This window comes from Macrotis lagotis, chromosome 1 (assembly GCF_037893015.1).
Source record: "Macrotis lagotis isolate mMagLag1 chromosome 1, bilby.v1.9.chrom.fasta, whole genome shotgun sequence".
Classification (NCBI taxonomy): Eukaryota; Metazoa; Chordata; class Mammalia; order Peramelemorphia; family Peramelidae; genus Macrotis; species Macrotis lagotis.
In genome coordinates, this window is record NC_133658.1 from 303,407,729 (window position 1) to 303,432,575 (window position 24,847).

Consider the following 24,847-nt stretch of genomic DNA (forward strand, 5'->3'; position numbering starts at 1 on the left):
AGAATTATATTCTTCAGTCATAATTTAATCGGTACAGCTTTAAATCTATGTATTCATTTAAGCAATATCATCATCATTTTAATTGACTGTATCATAAATAATGAATAGCTACTATTAAATATCATTTTTCCTTCTTTAAAGTATGTTTTGTATCTCATTTATAAATTTTAATGTCTTGATAAATTGACTTTTGTGTTGCATTTTGTTGTTACTTTGAATGGTAAGTTCTTTTCTATTATTTCTGCTGAGGTTTTTATTACTATATAGAAATGGTATTGATTGTGAATTTTATTTTGTATGTTGAGATTTTATTAAAGCTATTAACTATTACTTTCTTTGCTTGATTCTCTGAGGGTTTTCTAAGTCTTATTTGAAAATGTCTAATCTTGCCTCTTTGCCAATGGCTTACATCATGGATTTCTATGTCTTATCATTATTGCTAGGTAGCATTTCTAGAACTATAACAAATTATATTAGGGAGAGGAATGTCATATGTGAATATACATATGCATAAAGTATATACTATTTCCCTACTCAAATAATATAGCTTTTGGTTTTAAATAAATGCTCTTGTCGTACTAAAAATAGCCATTGAGAAGGTACGTTATTTAGATAATAAAATTAAGTATAACTTAATAGCTACAAATTGAAAATCAGTTTATCATTAGTAAATAATGCTAAAAACTTACATTTAATCCTTTTTCCTAACTGTAATTGCCACATTGATAAATACAAGAATAATGCTTTGATTTCTTTATCAGGGTGTAGAGGAGACCCTAGATTCTGCAAAACTAGACTTGAAGAGCCCAAACTCTGGTTTCTGATTCTACTATATAGAAAGACTTTTAACAATTAACTTTTCTGAGTTCTGAAAAACAATCCAACTATGTCAGAAAAGGGTTGACACTTAGTGATGAATTCTGTGACCTTGGCAACTCATAAAGCAAAGAGAAGTACAAAATGAATCTCATCCCTGTGTTGTGGTATGCTTTTATTTCAGTAATTATAGAGGAAAGATGTTTGGTACCATCTACAAAAACATTAACATAACTATCAGTACTCCCTATGGGAGATTCTTCTCCACTGGTCAATTAAATACCACCAGTATAACTGAATTATATCAATCTTATTGATCTAAACTAAGGTTCTAATGTTCCTGATCTGAGATCAGTGAACTTGAGTTTTGTTTTGTGTGAATGGATAGATACATAGATATATAGATGTATAACATTTTTTCAGTAGAATTGGTTTCCTTTGTAATACTATGTATTGTATTCTATTTTATTTTTTGCATTTATATAATTTTGAGGAATTCAAAGACTTCACCAGTCTGCTAAAAGAAGTCCATGATAAAAAAAATATTAAGAATCCCTAATCTTGACATTCTTGTTATAAATGAAACCAGAAGGCAAATTGAAGTTGAAACTGAATGGAAGGTTAATTCACAGGTTTTCCTTAGATAGGAAAATAAATTATTTGGTAAACATGGCATTTTAATATGTGTCCAGAGACAACAAGAAGCATCATTTCATGAGACATTTCATGAATTATCTTCAATTGTAGAGTATATAAGCACACTCATCCCATGAAAATGATTGCAGATTGGCACCAACATCTCCTGTAAACGATGTGAAAAAATTCTATGAAGCAGTCAATAAGACTTTTATTTCTCCACCCTTTTTGCTGTTTTTTGAATAAGTTAAAATCTTAATTGTCCATCTTGAAATAAATTTATCTTTGGGGTAGCTAGGTGGTGCAGTGAATAGAGCACCAGCCCTGAAGTCAGGAGTACCTGAGTTCAAATTCTGTCTCAGACACTTAATTATCACCTAGCTGTGTGAACTTGGGCAAGCCACTAAATCCCATTGCCTTGCAAAAAAAAATTTGAAATAAATTTATCTTCTAAATTAATGTTGTCCTTAGCTTACCAGATGCTTCTACCTGGCAAAGCAATAGTGTCTTGAGCTATTTTGACCTGTTAATTATGGTGGTTATTTTGTAGTTTAACTTCTCTGTAATAAAAATTGACATCAGTGAATGCCTTTTGACTACTTTTCAGAGTAACTAGTTTAAGTACATAAGTAAGAGCTAATTTACTTTCATGCAACATCCCATTTTTATCCTTTATTATAATTTAATGTTGATTTTGAAATTTGTTCTAATCATTAGATAATATGATTCCACATAATTGATTTGGAAACAATTCCCTCATCAGTTAACTAGTAATTTTCTATTTTGAATGGGAAGTTCTTTTCTATTTATTTTTATTCTGCTGGTGTTTTTTTATTATTATAAATTTTTTTTAGTTTTTTTTTTTGCAAGGCAATGGGGTTAAGTGGCTTGCCCAAGGCCACACAGCTAGGTAATTATTATTATAAATTGATCAATTATGTATTACTATATATTGTTCTACATACTTTCATTATTTTGTGGCATTGTTCAGTCTTCTTCACATCTAATGACCTCCCAAATATTTTTTCAAGAAAATACTTTTTACTATATCAGCATGAGTAATTTATAGACCTTTGACCTCTTTCATTTCTTAACCATGAACAAGTTTTCAAATTTCCATCCTAGCCTAGTAATTTTTTGTTGTTCAGTCGTTTGCTGTATACAATTTTGCATTTGCATAATCAAATGAATCAAAATATATGTTGACTTGTCTTAGAAAATCTTGCCAAATTCTTTACTTCAATTTCTGCTACACGTTAGAGTACAAACTGCAACATCTTCATTATTATCTTTTTTGATAAACAGAGACATCTTAAGTCATGTTATTAAACATCACAGGCAATGATATCTCATTTGTTGCTTTTAGACATGATAAAACCAAATCCTTTGTTCAGATCTCCAAGAAAAACCTGTAAGCTTTTGTTCATTTAGCTACAAACTTCTTAATGACTTACGGTGTCATTTATAATAAGAATTCTGATACAGATATGATTCAACTCCTCTAGTAGTACTCCAGTAGTACTCCAACTCGTTGGTCATTAGACAGAATTATGTTAAGAATCACAAATTAATATTTGCAGAAATATTAGAAAAATTAGAAATTAGAAAAAAATTGCAGAAATATTTGTCCAAAAGTTTTGTAATTCTTATTACTTGTGCATGCTTTTCTGCCATTCTCTCACCATCATTGCAGAAGCAAAACAGGACCAAAGATGATTTTGTATTTTTTTTTGCTTCAATAATCAATAAAACATTGGTTAAGCAACTGCTGTGTGCCAGGCACTCTAGCTAAAGAAATAAAACATCACATATATAAATGAGTATATACAGAATATATTCAAGATAAATAAAATATAATTTTGGGAAAGTGGAAGGGCCCCTTGAAACTCAGATAAGGAAATCACTGCTTGAATTGAGATAACAATGGAAGAAGTCATCACCTACTGGTCAGCTTTTAATGCTTTCTCTCTGTACCTAGATTGATCCAAAAACAGTAGATACAGCCTATTGCTTGAACTATATTTTTTTGACTTTAGAGAAATTTCTAGACCTTGTATTTTAAAGCTTGTTTCCTTCAGGAACCCAGAGTCACCTCTATATTAGTGTGAAACACACAAGTAGAGCTTGGAGGAATTTAATCAAATAGAAATACTCAATAACTCATACCAGTTACTGCTGGTACATTTCTTTTGTTTCTTAATTTATTGAATTTTTTTAGATATTGGTTTAATATCAGAACCAAAGAAGTTGAAAGAAGCAATTGAAATAACAGAAGTCATCAAAATTTTCTAGATCCATATTTATAAAACATGCTAAGCAAAAAACAAATATTTTTGTTGTTTTTCTAATAACAAAAAAGGTAAAATGAATATCAAGTAAGTATTATAATAAGAAAAAATTGACTGCCAGGCAATGTGGTACAGATCTGTAATCTTGCTACTGAGGAGGCTAAAAGATGATGAATTGCTTGAGTTCTGGAATTCTGAGCTTCCTAAGGTGAAAATAGATAATTTGGTGACATTGTTTGTTGTTCAATTATTTCTGACTCTCTTACCCCATTTGGGGTCTTCTTGAAAAAGATCCCAGAGGATCTTTTGCTTCTCCAGTTCATTTTACAAATGAGGAGCTGAGGCAGATTTGCTCAGATTCATATAGCTACTAGGTGTCTGAAGCCTGATTTGAATTCAGGAAGATCAGTCTTCCTGATTCCCAGTTCAGTGTGCCACCTAGCCACTGGCAAAACTGGCCAAATAGATCAGGTGTTAATGCCAAATAGATCCAAACTTTAAAAAAAGGATGAAATATGCTGAAGTATTTTAAATTAGAGAGGCCACCAAAGATCAACTATAATCTTCAAAATAAAACCTTACCAAATAAAAATGATAAGAACCAGACCATTTTTTAATGTTTCATGTATTTTTTATAATTCCATATAATGACAATTTTTATCATTTATAACATTTCATGTAACTTTTTTAAAGTTTTGGGTTCCCAATTCTTTCCCTCCTTTCGGAACCTCCCACCTTCATTGAGAAGGCAAGCAATCTCATATGGATTATACACGTTAAACAATACAAAACATTTCCATCCTAGCCATATTGCAAAGGAAAACACAGCCATAAATAAATGAGTGAGTGAATAGATAAATAAAGTTGGGAAAAGGTTGATCCTGTTTTCAGGCTTCATCAGTTCTTTCTCTGGAGGTGGAGAGCATTTCTTATAAATTCTTCAGAATCATCTGTATCATTCTATTGCTGAGAAGAATCAAATCATCACAGTTAATCATCATACAGTATTGCTCTTACTGTGTACAATGTTCTCCTGGTTTTGCTCACCTTACTTTGCATCAGTACATGTAAATACTTCCAGGTTTTTCTGAAAGCATCCTGCTTGTCATTTCTTATAACTTAGTATTATTCCATCATGATCATATGCCATAGCTTGTTTAGCATTCCCCAATTAATGGACCTCCCTTCAATTTCCAGTTCTTTGCAACAATAAAAAGATTTTCTATAAATACTTTATAGGTTATTTTCCTTTTTCTTTGATCTCTTTAGTATACAGATATAGTAAGGCATTTTGCTGGATCAAAGGAATGAACAGTTTTATAATGCTTTGGATGTTGTTCCAAATTACTCAACAAAATGGTTAAAATCAGTTCACAACTCCACTAAAAGTTTATGAGTATTCCAATTTTTCCACATCTCACCCAGCATTTATAATTTTCCTTTTCTACCATATTAGCCAATGAAGTGGTACTCCAGAGTTGTTTCAATTTGCAGTTATCTCATCAGTATTGGGAAGGTCAGTTACACAGTGGATACGGTGCTGGTCCTAGATTCAAGAAGATTATTCTTCCTAAATTCAAATCTGGTTTTAGACACTTAAAAGCTGTATTACCCTAGGCAAGTCACTTTGCCAAGAAAACTCTAAATGGGGTCACAGAGTCAGACACACTTAAAAATGACCCAACAACAATCATGATGTAGAGCATTTTTAATATTACTATAGATAGTTTTGATTTCTTTTTAAATTTCCTATTCATATCCTTTGCTCATTTGCCATCTGGGAAATGGCTCCATATTATTACATATTTGACTTAGTTCTCTATGCATTTGAGAAATATGACCTTTATCAGAGAAACCTGAAAAAAATATTTTCCCAGTTTTCTACTTTCCTTCTAATCTTGGCTATGTTGATTTTCTTTGTGCAAAATTTTTTTTAATTTAATGTAGTCAGAGCTAACCACTTTAAATCTTATAGTGTTCTCTATCTTTTGTGTGGTCGCAAATTCTTCCCTTATTCATAGATCTGACAAGTAAAATACTCAGTGCTCCTCTAATTTGCTTATGATGTCATCCTTTATCTAAATCATGTACCCATTTTGTTTGATATATGGTGTGAAATGTTGCTTTATACCTATTTCTACCAAACTGTTTTCCCAGTTTTTTCCAGTACTTTTTGGCAGATAGTAAGTTCTTATCCCTAAAGCTTGTATCTTTGCATTAATCAAGAACTAGATTACAATGAAAATTTATTATTTGCCTTATATACCAATCTATTCCACTGATCCATCACTCTATATTAGCCAATACTAGATTGTTTTGATAATTACCATTTTGTAATACAGTTTGAAATCAGTTATGATGAACCTGCATTCCTTCATATTTTTTTCATAGATTTCCTTGATATTCTTGACTGTTTTTCCAGATGAATTTTTGTTATTATTTTTTCTAACTCTATAAAATTATTTTTGAAATTTTGGTATGTCACTGAATAAGTAAATTAATGTAGGTAGAAATGTCATTTTTATTGTATATTCTCTGCCTACCCATGAACAATTAAAAGTTCTCCAGTTCAGATCTGACTTTATGTAAAAAAGCATTTTTTAATAATGTTCTTATAGTTCTGTTTTTGCCCTGTCTGCTAGACATTTTGGGATAATATACAGAAATGCTGATAATTTTTTTTAGTTTTATTTTTTTTAGTTTTTGCAAGGCAGTGGGGTTAAGTGGCTTGCCCAAGGCCACACGGCTAGGTAATTATTAAGAGACTGAACTCATATTTGAACTCAGGTCCTCCTGACTCCAGGGCCAGTGCTCTATCCACTGCACTACCTAGCCACCCCTATTGGTGATAATTTTTGTGAGTTTATTTTATATTCCGTGAATGCTGAAGTGGTTAATTATGTTAACTATTTCAACTACTTTTTTTTATTTGATTCTCTAAATATACCATCATATTATCTGCAAAGAGTGATAGTTTTGTTTCCTCGTTGCCAGTTCTAATTCCTTTAATTTATTTTTGCTCTCATTGCTATTGCTAGCACTTCTAGCACATTTAATAATGTGATGATAATGGGTATCCTTGCTTGATCTTATTGAAAAAACTTCTAGTTTATCCCCACAACAGATGTTTGTTGATGGTTTTAAAGAGATACTACATTTTAAGGAAAGCTCCATTTATTCCTATGCTTTTTAATGGACTTATTTTTTTTTTAAACAAAATAGGAATGAGTGTTATATTTTGTCAAAAGCTTTTTCTACATCTACTGAAATAATCTTGTTTGGTTTTGTTATTGACATGGTCAATTATGCTAATAGTTTTTCTGATATTGAACCAACCCTGAATAACTGGTATAAATCCCAACTGACCATATTCTATGGTCTTTGTGATACATTGCTGTAATCTCCTTGTTTACTATTTTATTTAAATTTTAAATCAATATTCATTAGAGAAATTGGTCAGTTTTCTTTCTCTGTTTTTGTTCTTCCTAGTTTAGGTATCAGGTCTATATTTTTGTCATAAAAGAAAGTCGATAGGATTTCTTTGTGTATTTTTCTAAATTGTTTATATAGTATTGTAATTAATTGTTCTTTAAATGTTTGGTAGAATTCACATGTGAATCCATCTGGTGCTAGGAATTTTTTCTTAGGGATCTCATTGATAACTTGTTTAATTTTCTTTTTTAAGATAGAGTCATTTAAGTATTCTATTTCCTCTTCTGCTAATCTGATTTATTTATATTTTTGTAAAATTTTTGTTTCACTTAGATTTATTGTTATCTAATTGGGGGAAATACCTCCTAATAATTCCTTCAATTTCATCTTCTTTGGTGGTGAATTCATCCTTTCCTTTATTGATACTGATGATTTGAATTTCTTTAAATTGACCAGTGGTTTCTCTATTTTATTGAATTGTTTGTTTTATTCATAAAATCAGCTTCTAGTTTTATTTATTAGTTGAGTGATTTTATTTTCAATTTTATTAATCAGAACCAGTCTAATTTTTAAAATATTACAGAAAAACAAATAACTGGACTTGCTTTAGATATGAATTAAGAAATTCAGTATTTAAACCTTTTTTTTTGTTCTTTTGGTTTTTTTTGCAAGGCAGTGTGGTTTAGTGATTTTCCCAAGGTCACACTGCTCAGTAATTATTATGTGTCTGAGGCTGGTTTTGAACTCAGGTCCTCTTGGCTCCAGGACCAGTGCTCTATCCACTTCACCACCTAACTGTCCCCAATATTTAAACTTTTTAAGATCCTATTAGCTCTCTTTGTTTCCATGACTAAAATCTATTCAAATACATGCTTCTTATCAGGGTGACTTGACAAGTCAATCCAGATAGACCAGTATAACCTATCACTATTACTAGAAACACAACACTAAGCATGTGCTCTACTTAACAAACTTTGTATATATTGATCAGGACATTTTCCTAACATAACTGAGAATATAATTCCACCTATGATAATAAATCTGTAAGATTAGTAATTAGTGATTATATGACAGAAAAAAGCACCTTATTTTTAATGCCTGATGACTTCCTAAATTAGGAAATTAGAAAAAATTAAGAAAGTAATTAGAAAATTTCTAATAATCATTTTGTTTCATGTCTTTCAGGAACCACAATAAGTAAGTAAAAGACTTAGATTTAGCAAAATAGTTTTTTAGATATTTTAAAATAGGTGTAACTTTCTAGTGACCGAAACCTTGATTTCCCTATGTATTATGTGTGAGCATATATACACATATGAGTGTTTATATAAATATATAATATCTTTTATATTCACATATAAACACAACCATTCATATTGTGAGTATAGATATGATATGAACTCATTGAAAGTGTTTCTAACCAAGAAAATATCTTTGGTTTATAATGTGGTATTAGTTCATTATTCTCCTGGTGCTTTTGTCTTTCTCAGTTATCTCGTTACCTTAGTTTCTTGGCAAGAGTATTAGGTAGAATTTGATGGGTATCAAGGCTTGGAAAATTCATGTGAAATAATTTCTCAGATTCCACTTGTGTTTTAGATTTTTTATTATATCTTTTTTTATTTTCAAGACCAAACAGAAAAACTTACTCAAGAGAATAAAGAGCTACAATTACGCTATCTGGAACATAAACAACAACTTGATGAACTTAAAACTCGCATGCAGTTTTTCAGTAAGGTGAATTTTTATTGCTTCAAAAATATAAGATCATTATATTTTATAGATAAAACCCTGTAATGAAAAGATACTACTTTAGTTTATGAGTTTATGGTATTAGGCAACCATCATTTTGTGAGGATGCCTTCTTGAATTGTAGTGCATGTCTATTATTCATTAGCATCTCATGGTGTTCTTTTCCTCAATAAATGTATTGCAGGAGAGTGAAATTGATGTGACTGAATTCAGTGAAGCCCTCATGCTTATAAAGGTAACTTTCTGAATTTGATTATAATTTCCAAATCATCTACTACTCTGTTTGAGGTTGGTTCTAACCCTTATCTTTAGTCATATAAGAGGACATTAAACTTTTCTCATTAGCAAATTGTTATACCTTAACTTCTTGTAAAACTCAAGAATTTGGGAAATGATATTAATTTGTTTATGTATACAGTGCCTGATATCAAAATTCATTTATACTTGACACTTTACCTTTTGCATTTACATTTTTGTAAAAGTTTTTGTTTGAAAATTCTTTTCATTGATAATTTGTTTTTGTAGAAAAACTACAAAGCTATCCATTATTTCAAAGAAAAAAAGGGTTTTTTGACAAAACCAACCAACAAATCAAAAGAATTTGACAGTATATTTAGTGTTCCACTCCCATAGTTGCCCATCTCTGCAAACAAGACAGGGAAATGCCTTCTCATTTATTAATATATCTTTTCTTTGAAGCCAGGCTTAGTCATTCTAATTTGTCATCCTTTAGCTTCAATTATTTGTTCTTCTTTAAATTTTTTGCATTGTTGTAGTTTATTTTTCCAGTTCTGTTTTTCTTACTTATTTTGTATAATTTCATATAAAACTTCCAGTATTTATCATTTCTTATAACACAGTAATATTCCTTCAGAATTTAAGCAGTCTTTACTGCTCCTCTTTGCTCCTAAAAAAGTGCTGTTATAAATATTTTGGTGAATATAACATCATTTACTTTCTTGGTATTTATGTCAAACATTGAGTCGAAGTTTGCAGATTTTAAAAGAAATTCATTGATTCACCACTGTCAGTTAAAATAAAATATTGAGTAATGAATATTATAGATGTCCTCCAGATCTAAGTTGCTTGATGACTTGTAAAAGAACCTAAGAAAATCATATTTCTTTCAGATTATTGTATTATACTGAAGATATGAATCATAAAAAAGAAAAGATATTTGTAAATTTAATTTTCTGGTGTTATAACTAAAAATACAGTATTGCTGCTTTTGTTATAATAATTTAAAATATATTTTAGGTATTTTTCATGCCATGATTTCTTTAGTCTTCATAGAAGAAACAAAATATTATTTATGCAGTTTTTATCAAAATTCCATGTTGAAACTACTCAATATATGTATATGTGTGTGTGTGTGTGTGTGTGTGTGTGTGTGTGTAGCTTCTATATTATTCCAATGTGAACTCATTTGATATTTGCAAAGCATTTTTTTTTAGGTTTTTGCAAGGCAAATAGGGTTAAGTAGCTTGCCCAAGGCCACACAGCTAGGTAATTATTAAGTGTCTGAGACCAGATTTGAACCCAGGTACTCCTGACTTCAGGCCCGGTGCTTTATCCACTGCGCCACCTGGATGCCCCCTGCAAAGCATTTTCTAATAAAATCTATATCCAAGTTGAGACTTGGTGCATATCTGCCAATATTTATTAAGAATGATTTGATGGGGCAGCTAGGTAGCGCAATGAATAGAATTTCCAGCCCTGTAGTCAGTGGGTCCTGAGCTCAAATTCAACCTCAGACACTTAATAATTACCTAGCTGTGTGACCTTGGGCAAGTCACTTAACCCCATTGCCCTGCCCCCCAAAAAAATGATTGATAGCCTTTGGTCATATTTAACAAACTCTTCATTTCCAAAACTCCGTGATTCAGAGTTAAAATCTGTTTATGGGAAAATTTCCTTCCTTTTATATGATTTCCTAATATGTTCTCTTCTTCCACTGTGCCTTCTAAAAATCTTCAGTTTTCATGAGAACTCGTAAACTCATAAAAACTCGGTATTTTTGAAATTATAAAAATATGGCTCCCCTCAGAAAATCCTGCATCTCTAGAGGGTCATGCTCTTCAGTCCTAGACACTGGAGCAAGGAGTAAGCACATTCTTTGCTACCCACTTCCACCTACAGACTTTCCCTCTATCACTTAGCCTTTGAGGTACACTTCATCCAAATGCATATATATGCATAGACAAAGAGATGTAGATATAAATATAAATATTTAAATATATCACTTCCAGGATATATCCTGGGATAGACAGATAAACATCTATCATACAGGGTGTATCTTGACATATACACACATATATACACATACATATGCATACACATATACTATATACATATATATGGGGGAGGTAATATATGTAAATGTATGTATGTATCTATGAAAAACCATAAACTTACATGAATGTGTACATATAGTACCATATCAAAATCCTAGTGGCAACCTATTCTACCAACCCACAACTCACTTTTCCTCTTTTCTCAAGAAGTTTGAACCAGCATTTTTCTGATATAACCTCCCTCACTTCCTTTATCCCCTTTCACCACCACACAGTCTATTTGGTCCTAGCTTCCCTTATGCAGATTTTTGGTCTTAGAACATAATAGATAGCAGCCACATGTGTAGTTGATACCACTCAGTCACCAACTGATGTCATACTGAATCACCATTCCCCGATGTCATAATGACCAAATGCATGTTTACAGATGGAGACAAGGAGGGAGTAAGTTCAGAAAAGCTAAAAACCACTGTATCCTTGTTGTCTATCCTTGCCATGTTGGAACAAAATAAACCTCCTTTGTTAGGTGACTCACACGTACCCAATATTGAATATGAATTAAGAGGACACTGTATTAGAATTAGCCCCATTATAGTCATCCACTCTCCCATGAAAGTGCCTACCCTTCTACTTAAAGATTTCATTGTACATTTTAATGACTATCATATAGCTTAACTTTTCTGTTCATTAATTCCCATAACTTATACCTTTACTCAGTCTCATATAAGAGACTCATTTAATATACCCACAGTTACTCCATCTCCATTATCTAAGTCACTGAAATTTCTGCTGCTAACCATAACTTCCTGTCTTTCTAGCCAAACCAAACTTCTTGCTATTTCCCATGTAGGATGTACCATCTTTTGCCTTTTTTACTTTTTACATGAGTTTTTAAAAATTATATATTTTCATGGGAAAAAAGGCTGCCTTTATTCCCTCCTGCCTCTCCCCTCCTACTGGCAAAAGAAAAAAAAAGTCTCTGTTACAAATACATATGGTCAGACAAAACATGTCTCCATTTGCCATGTCCAAAACATACATAGATAGGGAGCTGATCATTTTTATATTACTCTTATATAAATTGTTCTGGTTCTGTTCACTGCAATCCGCATCAGTTCATACAAATTTTGTTGAAACCATCAACTAATGTCTGTTCCCCCCATCCCTTCCTTGTTTATATATTCTTCCTTTCATGTACCCAATTATGATATATAGCTAGTGCCACCCTCCTCTTCCTTTCTATGCCAGTGTGTTCCTCCCTTTACACCCCCCCTCTTCTCTTTCTCCTCTTCAGACTCTCAGACCAGACCTCAACCCTTTCCCAGGACCTCTTTGTTTCTTACTTAACTCTTTAAGTTCCCTAAGAAGAGATTAAAGTTCAGAAGAAATTTGTGTTTCTTCTCACTCTGTTAGAATGTTAGCATAAAATCATGATAGAACTCCAATTGTTCAAAAAATTTCCCTTTTTGGGTTTCTCTTTACTCTTTTTTTTTATATTTCAAAGTTTTTACCCAGCTCTGGTCTTTTCAACAGAAACATTTGAAAATCTACTTCCATGAGGCTAGGTGACTTAGTAAACAGAAATGGACCCAAAATCAGTAAGATCTAAACTCAGAACCAGCCATAGACCCTTATTGACTGTCTAATTCTGAACAGGCCACTTACCCTTTATCTACCACAGTTTCCTTATCTATAAAATAGTGCTAATAATAGCACCTATCTCCCACAGCTATTATGAAGATCAAATAAGTTAAGAATTGTAAAGTAACCAGCCTTGTACCTGGAACATAGTAAAGTTAGCTTTTCTTAGTTGTTTTGTTATTTTATTTGCATATAATGTTTCCTTCTCTGAATAGAATGTAAAGTACTGTTTTGGACAGGGACTTTCATGTTTATTTGTATTAGCACTATCTAGCAAGGTTCCTGGTTTTTAACACAGGTTTAGAATATGTTTTTGTTGAACTGATTTAAATTAAAGCCTTTTCCTTCTAGTCTAGAAAAGAGCAGAAAAATGGACACCTTTCCTTTCTAGAGAAAGTTGATGGTGACATTAATAAGGACCTAGAAAAATCAGTTCGAGAGCTTCAAGCAACACATGCAGAAACAGTTCAAGAACTAGAAAAGACAAGAAATATGCTAATCATGCAGCATAAAATTAATAAAGATTATCAGGTAAGATTATCAGTACTATAAAATGAAATATTTTCTATATGTTGTTACAGTAATCATTATTCTTTTACTAATGGTAAATTTCACTTTTCAGTTTTATACTTCTAATTTATCCAGACATTTAATTATCCTCCACTAGCACAAATCCTTGGGTGATTGGAATACTTAGTAAGGAACAAACTAAATCCTGCACCTTTCCTCCAGGCTGGCTCAGCTCCTAATGCACCTGCATAATGAGCATAAAACACTAAAATACAACAAAATTATACTTGAATTTAGAATCACATGATTATAGATTTATAGCTAGAAAGGATTTTAGAAGTCATGACTTAGATGTCAGCTACTTCATTTTATAGATTAGGAAACTGAATTCAACCCAGGAGAATTAAATGATTTATCCAACTTAATAATAAGTTGTCCTTCAGTCTTAAAAAGACACTGACATCAAGGAAGTGATGTCATGACATGCACATAATGTGGATTAAAGTGAAGAGGTTGTTGTGCAAAGGCTCCATTCTCACTATCCCCTCTATAATCATTGGAACCTAGTGGCCTGATATGTAGAAATAGAATGACTGGTGTTGACCAGGATACAATGGCAGACCTTGACTTTTTAGGTGTAGATCTTTTTCAGATCATCAAAACACAATGGCACTGCAGTATTGACAAAACTAGTGGATTTTGACTTAGCGATTTTCCCAAGTTACACATGTAGAAGAAGAAAGAAGTATCATATTTCCCCATGTATAAGATGCATCTGAATTTGAGGACCCAAAATTTGAAAAAAATGCATTACATGAAGTTATTGAACTAAAGTTTTATTCATCATGAAATTCAAGGACCTTCTTTTCATAGCTTTCAGGCATGTTTTGGGCAAGTCTGGTGCATGGATGCATGCTTCGTCCATTGCATTTCATGAACCTGAAGCACCAATTGTGTCCTTCTTTAAAATCAGTAACTTCTTTTTCATCAGCAAACCTTCTTGACTCATGCTGAACCATCTTTGTGGACTTAGGAATTCCAACTGCCCTTTGCTCTTCTATCCATATATTTAATTTCCTCTCTAAATCAGGTCATGTGGCTGACTTACCTCTCATAGCCTTCTTCTGCCATGGAATTTTCAATAGGGCTTCTTCTTCCTGGAAGCCAGTCTCAGATTATTTTCTCAGTTGGAGGAGGACCAAACTGACGTTCAACAGGACAATTTCCATTCACATTTGCAAACTGGATCACTTTGAACTTGTATTCAGCACTGTCTGAAATTTTTTCTAAGCCATTTTTTAGCAGAACATGGCAAAATGTAGTTTAATATACTGGTAACAGATGTGAAACAATGAGTGCAAAGAAAATAAACACAAAAAAGTGAGAAATGCAAGCAAAAATAATCTACAACAATGAGCACAAAAACAAGCATGAAAAAGTAGGAAATGCAAGTAAAAAAAAAACTACAACCACTGTAGAAGATGCTTCCAGTTTTTAGACCTCAAATTTTTCAAAAATTGTGTGTCTTATACATGGGGAAATATGGTACAATTTCTGTGCCAGGGGTTCTGAACTTGAGATGTGCATGAGGGACTTGAAAAACTTTATGAAGGTGTCACAGGGATTATTTGATAAAATATTATCCTACAGAAATAATCCATAAGTAGTAATGTTAGTGAAAAAATTGATAGATTATAAGAAGTGGGGAAACAGGAATTGTGTGGGGGAAAGAGCATGTTATGACGCATTTGAAAAATTTGGAATACAGTTGAAAGAATAATTATCCTACTAACCAAAATCAAAGGAATGAAATTTGAGTATGAACATAATTCTTTTCCTGTTGTCTAAGGAAAAAAACCAGCAACAATCACCAAATGAAAGAGAAGCTATCTTTTTATTTTATTTTTTTTAATGTGCATATGTGAAAACTCTAGAATGTATTCTCTTTCATATTAAATAATGAGATATGAGAAGGCTTATAGCAAGTCAAGGTCTAAGGTTGAAAAAATCTAATTGAGTCCAAACACATCATTTTGTAGATGAAGAAACAGAAGCCAAGAAAAGCTAAATGACTTACCCAAGGGTCATATGGCTAGTAAATATTAAGCTGAAATTAAGATCTTACCGTCAAAGGACTATTGTCTTAGCACTAGAAGGAATATCAAAGATTATCTAGTCCAATGTTTTTATGTTATAAATGAGAAAAGAGTATGTGTACCTTTCTATAGTAGATTCAGTCTTTTCTTGTTAGTAATGCAGCATCCTTCACAATAGCAAAAACTATAAGGTGAGGAAGCAAAAAAAAACAATGAATGGAATGGTTGAGTGAGCTATGGATGTGAACTTGGACAAATCAGTTAGCTAATCTCTGAGAATCAGTTTCTTCATCTCTAAGATAAGGTTAGACTAGATTACCTTTAACATACCTTTCAGGGGGTGGCTAAGTGGCTCAGTGAATAGAGCACTGGCCCTGGAGTCAGGGGTGCCTGAGTTCAAATCCAGCCTCAGACACTTAATAATTAACTAGCTGTGTGGCCTTGGGCCACTTAACGCCCATTGCCTAGCAAAAACCTTTAAAAAAAAAAAAAGAAAAGAAAACATACCTACATCTATAATGCCATGACAGTCTTAATCCATTTGATAAAAGGTATAATATGCTCTTTAAAATAGCCTTGTTACATAAATTTTATTCTAAAACTGACAAAACTGCTTTTTGTATTAGCACTTAAGAAAAATTGGAAAAATTCTTAAAAATAGGACTCAGATTTTGTGAACATTTCAAAGAATAAATTTCTTATTGATACATATCAGATGGTCATATTGTAGGCTATAAGGTCCTTGAAGACAAGGACTTCTTTGAATTCAAAGCACCTAGTCACTGTTCATTTTTTTCATTGACAAAAATTGTGTATAAACGTAAGACTGGAACAAATTCCTAAGTCTTAAGTGTTAAAACCCATATATGGAAACATTTATCTAATCTTGAATAGCTCTAACCTAGGGAAGTATCAATAGTGCAGTGGAAAGATAGTTAGAATTTATGAGTAGACCTTGATTCAAATCCTATGTAATCTTGGGATAAATCACTTTATTCTCTAAGACCTCAGTTTCCTCATCTGTTAAAAAGAATTCGAATATAGTGACTTCTAAGGTCCCTTTCAACTCTAAAGAAGATGGCCCTGAATATCTCAGTTGAATGTATGGGCTTTCTTTCTCTATTGAAGTTACCACCAAAAATTCCTCAGAGCCAGCATTCTCTCACAGGATCAATAATATTGAATCATCCAGCACCATTGAACAAATGAGCTGTTTCATATAAGTGAATTTTCTAGCTAACCAAATCTTAACCCTTGATATACTAAAATTATTTTTTATTTTTTATTTTTATAATAATAAATATTCCCCAAATTATATTTTGTTCCTCCCTCTTCACTCAAAAACTATATGTTTAATTTGATCTTGATGACATATGGCTTATTATAGTTAAGTGAAAAGAAGAGATCTTAATTTGAATCACAGCTCTGTTAATAGCCAGTTGTGTGACCTTGATTAAGTTATTTATCTTTTCTGGATCTCAATTTCCTCAGCTATAAATGAGGATGTTTGGAATAAATGGTCTTTTAAGGCTTCTAGCTCTTAACAAACTATTCCACTATGAAGAAATGATGACATCAGAGGTTAACCCAATGCAGAAGTTCAGTAAGGACAGGTATTGCTTTCATTTTTGTCTCTGTACTCTCTAACACATTGAACATAGTAAATACACATTCCCTGAACATAGTAGGCACTTAAATATTTGTCACATAGAGTTATAGAAAGCTTTTTGACTTTACAAAATAATGTTTCATAGTTCTGTTTTGCAGAGTTTTTCATCTTTCTACTCTCTTCTGTTGCTTTTAATCGCCATTTCTTGCTCTTAATCTAGGTGAAAGAAGTTTCTCAGTATTCTAAATCTCTCAGCTAAGGACTGATTCCTTTCTCACACAGGCTTTTTTCATTCCTTTATATACATTTGTATTCTGTATCATTGAGTATACTTATGTATGATCCTTATTATGTCTGACCTTTCAGAAGCATTCAGTCATTAGTATTTCATCTGTTGCATTGTTTGTTTGTTTTTTTTAACTCTGATTTGTCTGAGTCGGAGGCAGCTTAGGCGATGCATTACTACCATCCCTCTTTGGAAGTGCAAAGCATTCTACTCATACAGGGTCCGTCTGACTATTTGAAGAAAATAGGCAAGTTTGTATATGGGGGTATCAGGACCACTAGGTTTATTTGACTAGTTAAGTAAAAGTGAATGATATTAATTCATTGAACAGTATTCTTGGGGGAGGGGGAGAATGACACCTTGAATTCAAGTTGTTCAATCTCTCATCTGTAGCATTATCATGCTTTTTAGATGGAAGTGGAAGCAGTAACCCAGAAGTTGGAAAGTTTTCAACAAGATTATGACCTAAAAATAAAACAGTATGTTCATCTTCTTGACATTAGGGCTGCACGCATCCGGAAATTAGAAGGTATAGCATGCATAAAGCAAATTCTTTGACCCAGAACATTGGGTTCTAAAATTTTATATTTAAAATTAAGGACAAATGAAAATGTCATCCACATATATGTTCAGAGTTCCTTTCTTACATCACCTTCCCCTATAACTTGCATATCCTATTCAAATTTTTAGCACTTAATTGATAAATTCACTGATTCTATTCTGAAGTAGGTTAGAAAACCAGATTAACAAATTTATTGCAATTTTGTACTTAACAAAAGTGCTTTCAGGAAGCAAGGACATGAAATTTTGACACTATTATTTTTACTATTCAGAGACCTTTTTTGCATGCTGCCTTGCACCAATTATGTTTTGAATAATTAAGGTTCTTAGCTATGTGACCATTGGATAATTGAAGTATGTTTTGTGTACTTGAATTTAATTCCATTGGATAGAGACATAATTTGAAATTATTGACATTCGTTAAAAGGTATTCTTTTAGTACACAGGATAGTTTGTCCTTTCTTATGTCACTGCCTAGAAAATATATTTAGAGAATAACTAAATTATTTAACATCTGTTGTTGCAGCCCAATTAAAGGATATTGCCTATGGCACCAAGCAGTACAGATTTAAACCAGAAATCATGCCAGATGATCCTGTAGATGAATTTAATGAAGCTGTCCATTTAGAAAGAGGAGAAAACCTATTTGAAATCCATATCAGCAAACTGACCCTTTCATCTGAAGCTATCCAGGCATCAGGAGATCAAGAACCTTCTACTTTCTGTACCTATGCTTTTTATGATTTTGAACTGCAGACAACTCCTGTCGTATCTGGTCTCCATCCCGTGTATAACTTCACATCCCAGTATCTCGTCCATGTTAATGACTTCTTTTTGCAGTACATACAGAAAAATGGTGTCACTCTTGAGATCCATCAGGCATACAGTACTGATTATGAAACAGTGGCTGCATGTCAGTTGAGATTTCATGAGATTCTAGAAAAGAATGGTCGAATTTTTGGTACTGCAAATTTGGTTGGTAAGTCTAGCTAAATATTACATACCTGTCATGTATTTTTATACATGACACTTATTATTAGTGTCATCTTTAATTGATGGAAAATGACTGTAGATCAGGAGTCATATTTTCTAGTTTCCCTTAAGTTGGCATTCTGAATATTTAGGTATATAAATCTTTTATAAACACAAATACTAATAATATTGATGTGCAGCAAATGCTTTAGTTGATTATAACTAAAATAATTATTAACCAGAGTGGTGTCTTATTTTCAAAAATATCATTATTTTAATAATGTAGTATTTGGAATAGCTTATGTACAGAATATTGGAAACCCTTTAATATCAGATAAAATCCTAGACTTCGAAGGGATATTAAGAGATTTAATTCCCTATCTCTCGAGCAGAACTTCATATATCACCATACTTGACACATTTCTGACATGTTTAATCTTTACATAATTACTTTACATAATCTTTGATATGTTAACTTAAAATGTGTCCTTAAAAGTGATTTGGAAGTTACCGTATTTTTTTTTGCTTTATAAATTTTGTCCTGTACCTCTTGGGTTCCGTGAGTACCACTTAATGCCTAATTATTAGAACATTAGAAAGAGTTATGAGCTTAAGTAAACATGTGTCCATCTCATTCATATTTCGGGAAGGGTTAAATGATATTTTACATTACAAATTGGCATATACCAAATATAACTTAGCGTGTTTAACATGAGGTATTCAACATATGGTAAACTTCATTCTTGCAAGCATAGCTTTTCTGTCTTCATCACTGTTATTTGCACTTCAAACATCATTTGTGTAGAGCATGTATAAATCTACTCCACATAACATTTCTGGTTCTAATATTACTAACACTGGTACCTATCTGTTTTCATTTATAAAAATATTGAAATAGAAGAATGCATTTTTTTTTAGGAATTAAAGGAGACATTCCTCATTATGGCACAATAGAATATTGGGTCCGATTAAGAGTTCCTATGGATCAGGCAATTAGACTATATAGAGAACGGGCAAAGGCTTTAGGCTATGTAACATCCAATTTTAAGACACCAGAACAAATGCATCAGGTAAGCAATTTTTAAGGTCTTTTTTATGATACAAGTATTTTTCCTCTTTGTCTTCCTTTAAATGTTGGGCTAGAAAAGTCTTCAAAAAGAATTTTTTTCTTTCTTAGCATTCAAGTAACCTTGAATAAAAATTATATATTTTTGGTTGGTTTTTGTCTGTGAAAATATATAACTCTTATTTGATCATGAATTACTACAATTCAGAGAAAGAGAATACAGTTCTCTTGTGTTAACTTTCTGAATTACAAAATGAACCAAAAACATTTAAATTGCACTTATTAAAAATAAGAATGTTTCAGTTATAGTGGGCCCCAGTATATAATTAAGTCAATAAGTCAAGAAGTATTTAAGGAATAGAGAATCAAATAAAAATAAAAACAGTCCCTGCCTTCTATTAGTAGACATTTTAATGGGGGAAAATAACTTGTAAAAAGCTAAATGTATGCAAGCTATATGTAGAGTAACTAGAAAGAATTCTGAGAGAAGGTGCCAGCAGTAAGGCTGAGTAAGATCTCCTACAAAAGACAGGTGTCAGGCAGAATTTTGAAGCAAGCCAAGGTTTGAAGCAAGAGGTAGAGCAAAACAGGTTCAGGAGGAGACCAGTGTAAAGGTATAGAGAACAAGAATCTGCAAACAAGCTACTATTATTAGATTATAGGATATGTGGAGTAGAGCAGAATACATAAAGGCTTCAGGCAGCTAGGCAGCGCAGTGGATATAGCACCAACACTGGAGTCAGAAATACCTGAGTTCAAATCCGACCTCAGACAACTGATACTTACTTAGCTGTGTGACTTGGGTAAGTCACTTAACTCCATTGCCTTGCGAAAATAGACATACATATATAAATAAATATATATGTATATACACATACATATGTGTGTGTGTGTGTGTGTGTGTGTGTGTGTGTATAGTATGTATAAAAGCTTGAAAGGTTGGAAAGGGCCAGGTTATGATGAGATTTAAATGACAAGCAAAAGGAATATATTGAATCTACAGATAATAGGTAGCCACTTGAAGAGCATCATGACCTATGCTGGTTTTGTTTTTTTGTTTTTTTAGGTTTTTGCTAGGCAATGGGGTTAAGTGGCTTGCCCAAGGCCACACAGCTAGGTAATTATTAAGTGTCTGAGACCGGATTTGAACCCAAGTACTCCTGATTCCAGGGCTGGTGCTTTATCCACTGCACCACCTAGCCACCTCCAACCTATGCTGTTAAAAAAATCATTTTAGTAGTTGAGTGGAAGACACTTTGGAATGAGAAGAGACAAGGCAGGGAGACCAGTTATGAGGTTATTCAAATAGTTATTCAAATGCCTTGGCAGGGTAATAATGGATTGTGATTTTTGAATGGAGAGAAGACATATTTGAGAGATGCCATAAAGAAATTATAAATAAATTTAAAATGCATTTATGTTGTCCTTAGGTAGCAAATAGGTTGTCCATAGAGTTTCTTTATATTTTTGTAGCTCTAAAACTCCTCATAAAATGACAGAGTATTTTACTTATTAGCTGGTCAAGAACTCAGATTTTTCTTGGTTTTTTTTTTTTAATCTTGAAGCAACATAATGGTAATAGTTGTTAGAAACTTTAAAATAAAAAGCACTCGCTTCAGAAAAATAAAAATAAATTTTAAAAAGAATTACTTAAAAATAAGGAGAAAAGGAAATCCATTTCTACCTTTCAGATTGAATAATATTTGTTACAGATAAATATTTACATCCTTTTCTGAGACAAGGTTCAGATATAGTTTTTTTCCTTTCTTTTACAGATAGTAGAGATATAAGAATTAGCAAGTGGCAAGATGAGGTTTGAGTGCCAGATGTTGGTTCTAGTGTTCTTTTTCTGGGAAATTTAGAGATTTCAGTTGTTTTTCATAGTTCTTGTTAAACTGTTCACAACACAAAATATCCCTGTGTGTACATTTCTGTTTACAAATAAGTTTAATCCTAGACCCTTACCTGGAAAGCATCCCTTAACTGTTGGTACATATCACCAAGTCAGCTAATTTAGAGGAAGGAAATGGAGGTCATTCTGTAATGTGAAAAGTAGAGGTCTGGTTCCTTGGAAAGGAACAGAGGGCTCAGATCCTAGATTCCACTTTCTTCTTTCTGCTTTCCCTCCAACCCCTTCAAGATGGGGCAGATTGTAGAGGGAGAGGCAGAGAAGGAGGAACGAAATGAGAAGTTGATGAAGTTTTTCTTTTTGCATCTTCCACTTCTCTTACTATTTATGAAACACACTAATGTTTATGTATATTTGTAAATATATATATCAAATTAATTCTGTTGGAAAGTTTATTTTGCTACAGTAAACTCTCAGTACATACTCATCCTTCCTAATTTGTTGTACACATAGCATAGCCATTTAATAAGATTCCTTATTTACAGTTAAAAAAAGAAGGGGCGGCTAGGTGGTGCGGTGGATAGAGCACCGGCCCTGGAGTCAGGAGTACCTGAGTTCAAATCTGGCCTCAGACACTTAATAATTACCTAGTTTTGTGCTAGGAACTTCAAACCACTTAACCCCATTGCCTTGCAAAAAAAAAAAATTAAAGAAGACATTATTTCTTCTTAAATGTTAATGGCCTATGAGTTTAGAAAAATTTATTATGAAATATATTTCAACATGTATGTATATATATATGCACAATGATTTATGTTTTGGATTTGATAATCACTGTTTATCTTGTAGTTGTATGTATTATGATTTTAAATATGTGTTTTTCCATTTAAATTACCAGACACCTAAAACTGCTCATCTCAGTCTTACTTCAGATGACAACTTAAATGAACTCCATATCACAATAAAATGCTGTAACAACCTTAAGTCTGGAGCATCCAAAAGTCACATGCAGCCAAATCCATACGTTGTATACAAGTTTTTTGATTTTGCAGACCATGATACAGCCATCATTCCAAACAGCAATGATCCCCAGTTTGATGATCACATGTGCTTCCCAGTGCCAATGAACATTAACTTGGATAAATACCTAAAGTCAGAGTCTCTGAGTTTCTATGTATTTGATGACAGTGACACCCATCAGGATATGTACATAGGAAAAGTCGATGTACCACTAATTTCATTAGCACATGACAGATACATTTCAGGTAAGAATGTAAACCTTTTAAAATTATATTTATTAGTAAAAATTCACCTTTCCTACCCCATCCACCCATTAGAAAAAGTTAAATCCTTTTTACAAATATGCATGCTCAAGCAAAATAAATTTTTCCATTGACCATGTCCAAAAAAAGTCACCTTCACTAAAAAGTGAAGCTTTTTCCAAACTTCCTGTGTCAGAAGTGGGTAGCATCTTTCATCATTCATTCTCTGAAATAGTGAATAGTCATCACAATGATCAATATTCCTAATTTTTTCAAGGTTGTAGATCTCTTCTATGTTGTTTTCATTGTATAAATTGTAGAAATTTTTCTGCTTCAGTTTACTTTACTCTGCATCAGTTCATACCATTCATTACAGGTTTCTCTGAAACTGTTCCTTTCATTATTTCTTATAATAGAATAGTATTCCATCACATTTATATACTATAATTTCTGTAGGTAGTCCTTAATTTATTTATATCCCCACAGGTTCCCATTCTTGACCACCTCAAAAAGAGCTATAAATACTTTTATACATCCTTTGTTGCTTAGGAATAATCTGTTAAACTACTGACTCTCTAATTCTATCAAAAATTATAACAGAAGCATTCCCAGTCTTCATTTAGACTCACTGTGACCCCTTGATGATTCAAGAGGGGGATACATGTATCACCTTTCTATATAAGAATAAAAGCAGTTTATCCTTTAGTTCTTTCTCATTGTTCTATTGTGTTTACTTTTTTGTTTGTCTCTTAATCACTGTGTTTGAACTTCAGAGGTTTTACACAAATCTAATTTTTTCAAGAGTAATTCTTGGGATTCCTCTATTTGATTAATTAGCCATTTTTTACCCAGGTAAAGTTACTCAGTTTTGTCTGGTCATTTCTTATGTGCTGAAAGCCTATATCTTTTGCCTTCTTGGAATGCTATGGCTGTTTTTCCTATTTTTTTCCCTTTGAACTGGAAGCTATGTAGTTTGACAATAATGTTCCTAAGAATTTTCATTGGAAGTTGCTTTTAGGAAGTGACCAATGGGTTATTTGTTTTTTCTTTGACTTTTGGTTCTAAGGGATCTGAGCAGTTTTCCCTTAAGATTTCTTGAAATATTATGTTCACATTCTTTTTTTTAGTCATGACATGTAAGCTGTCCAGTGATTCTTAATTTTTTTTCTTCTCATTCTATTTTCCAAGTCATTTGTTTTACTATGAGATACCCTACATTTTCTTCTATTTTTTTTTAGTGGTCTGACTTTGTTTTAATACTTCTTCTTATTCATGGAGCAGCAACTTCTATTTGATCCATTCTAATTTGCAGGAAACTTATTGCTAGATTCTGAGCCACACTGATTCTGATGACTTCTGAACTAGCTTCTTATACCAAATGTCACAGGAAACAGGCCCCTTCCTTAGTCCACCCTGAATCTATGACCTAAAGCTGAGTTGTGGGAAACAGAGATGCCAATTAGCAACTGTTCTCACACTGTGGACATATGGACCTCTTCTTGCCCAAATGCATAAGACATAGTCCTCTCTGTCTCCCTGTAATCATCTTGTCTTGAAAAATGACACTAAGTTTTTCATGGATTTCCCAATCAAGCTTAAAGCTGGTATTTTCTAGATCTGTTTGTAGGAGTTGGGAGGGAGAAGCTCACTCTATTGATTCCTGTTACTCTGCCATCTTGGCTCCACATTAGAATATAATCCTAAAAAGTCCAACCTTTTAAGTACATAGTATTTACAATTATAAAAGGAGTAAAGTACTTTTAAAAGCACTCATTTT

At 32.5% G+C, this 24,847-nt stretch overlaps 1 protein-coding gene across 2 annotated transcripts in view; it reads left to right on the plus strand.

Moving 5' to 3' along the window:
• RPGRIP1L (RPGRIP1 like) overlaps window positions 1-24,847 on the plus strand; it is a 120,642-nt gene that overhangs the window by 47,096 nt on the left and 48,699 nt on the right. For both annotated transcript variants that reach the window (XM_074211302.1, XM_074211301.1), the window contains exons 12-18: window positions 8,803-8,909; window positions 9,109-9,159; window positions 13,211-13,390; window positions 17,772-17,889; window positions 18,448-18,900; window positions 19,812-19,963; window positions 22,707-23,073. In XM_074211302.1, coding sequence (XP_074067403.1) covers window positions 8,803-8,909; window positions 9,109-9,159; window positions 13,211-13,390; window positions 17,772-17,889; window positions 18,448-18,900; window positions 19,812-19,963; window positions 22,707-23,073 — 1,428 coding nt within the window. The remainder of the gene's footprint in view (window positions 1-8,802; window positions 8,910-9,108; window positions 9,160-13,210; window positions 13,391-17,771; window positions 17,890-18,447; window positions 18,901-19,811; window positions 19,964-22,706; window positions 23,074-24,847) is intronic.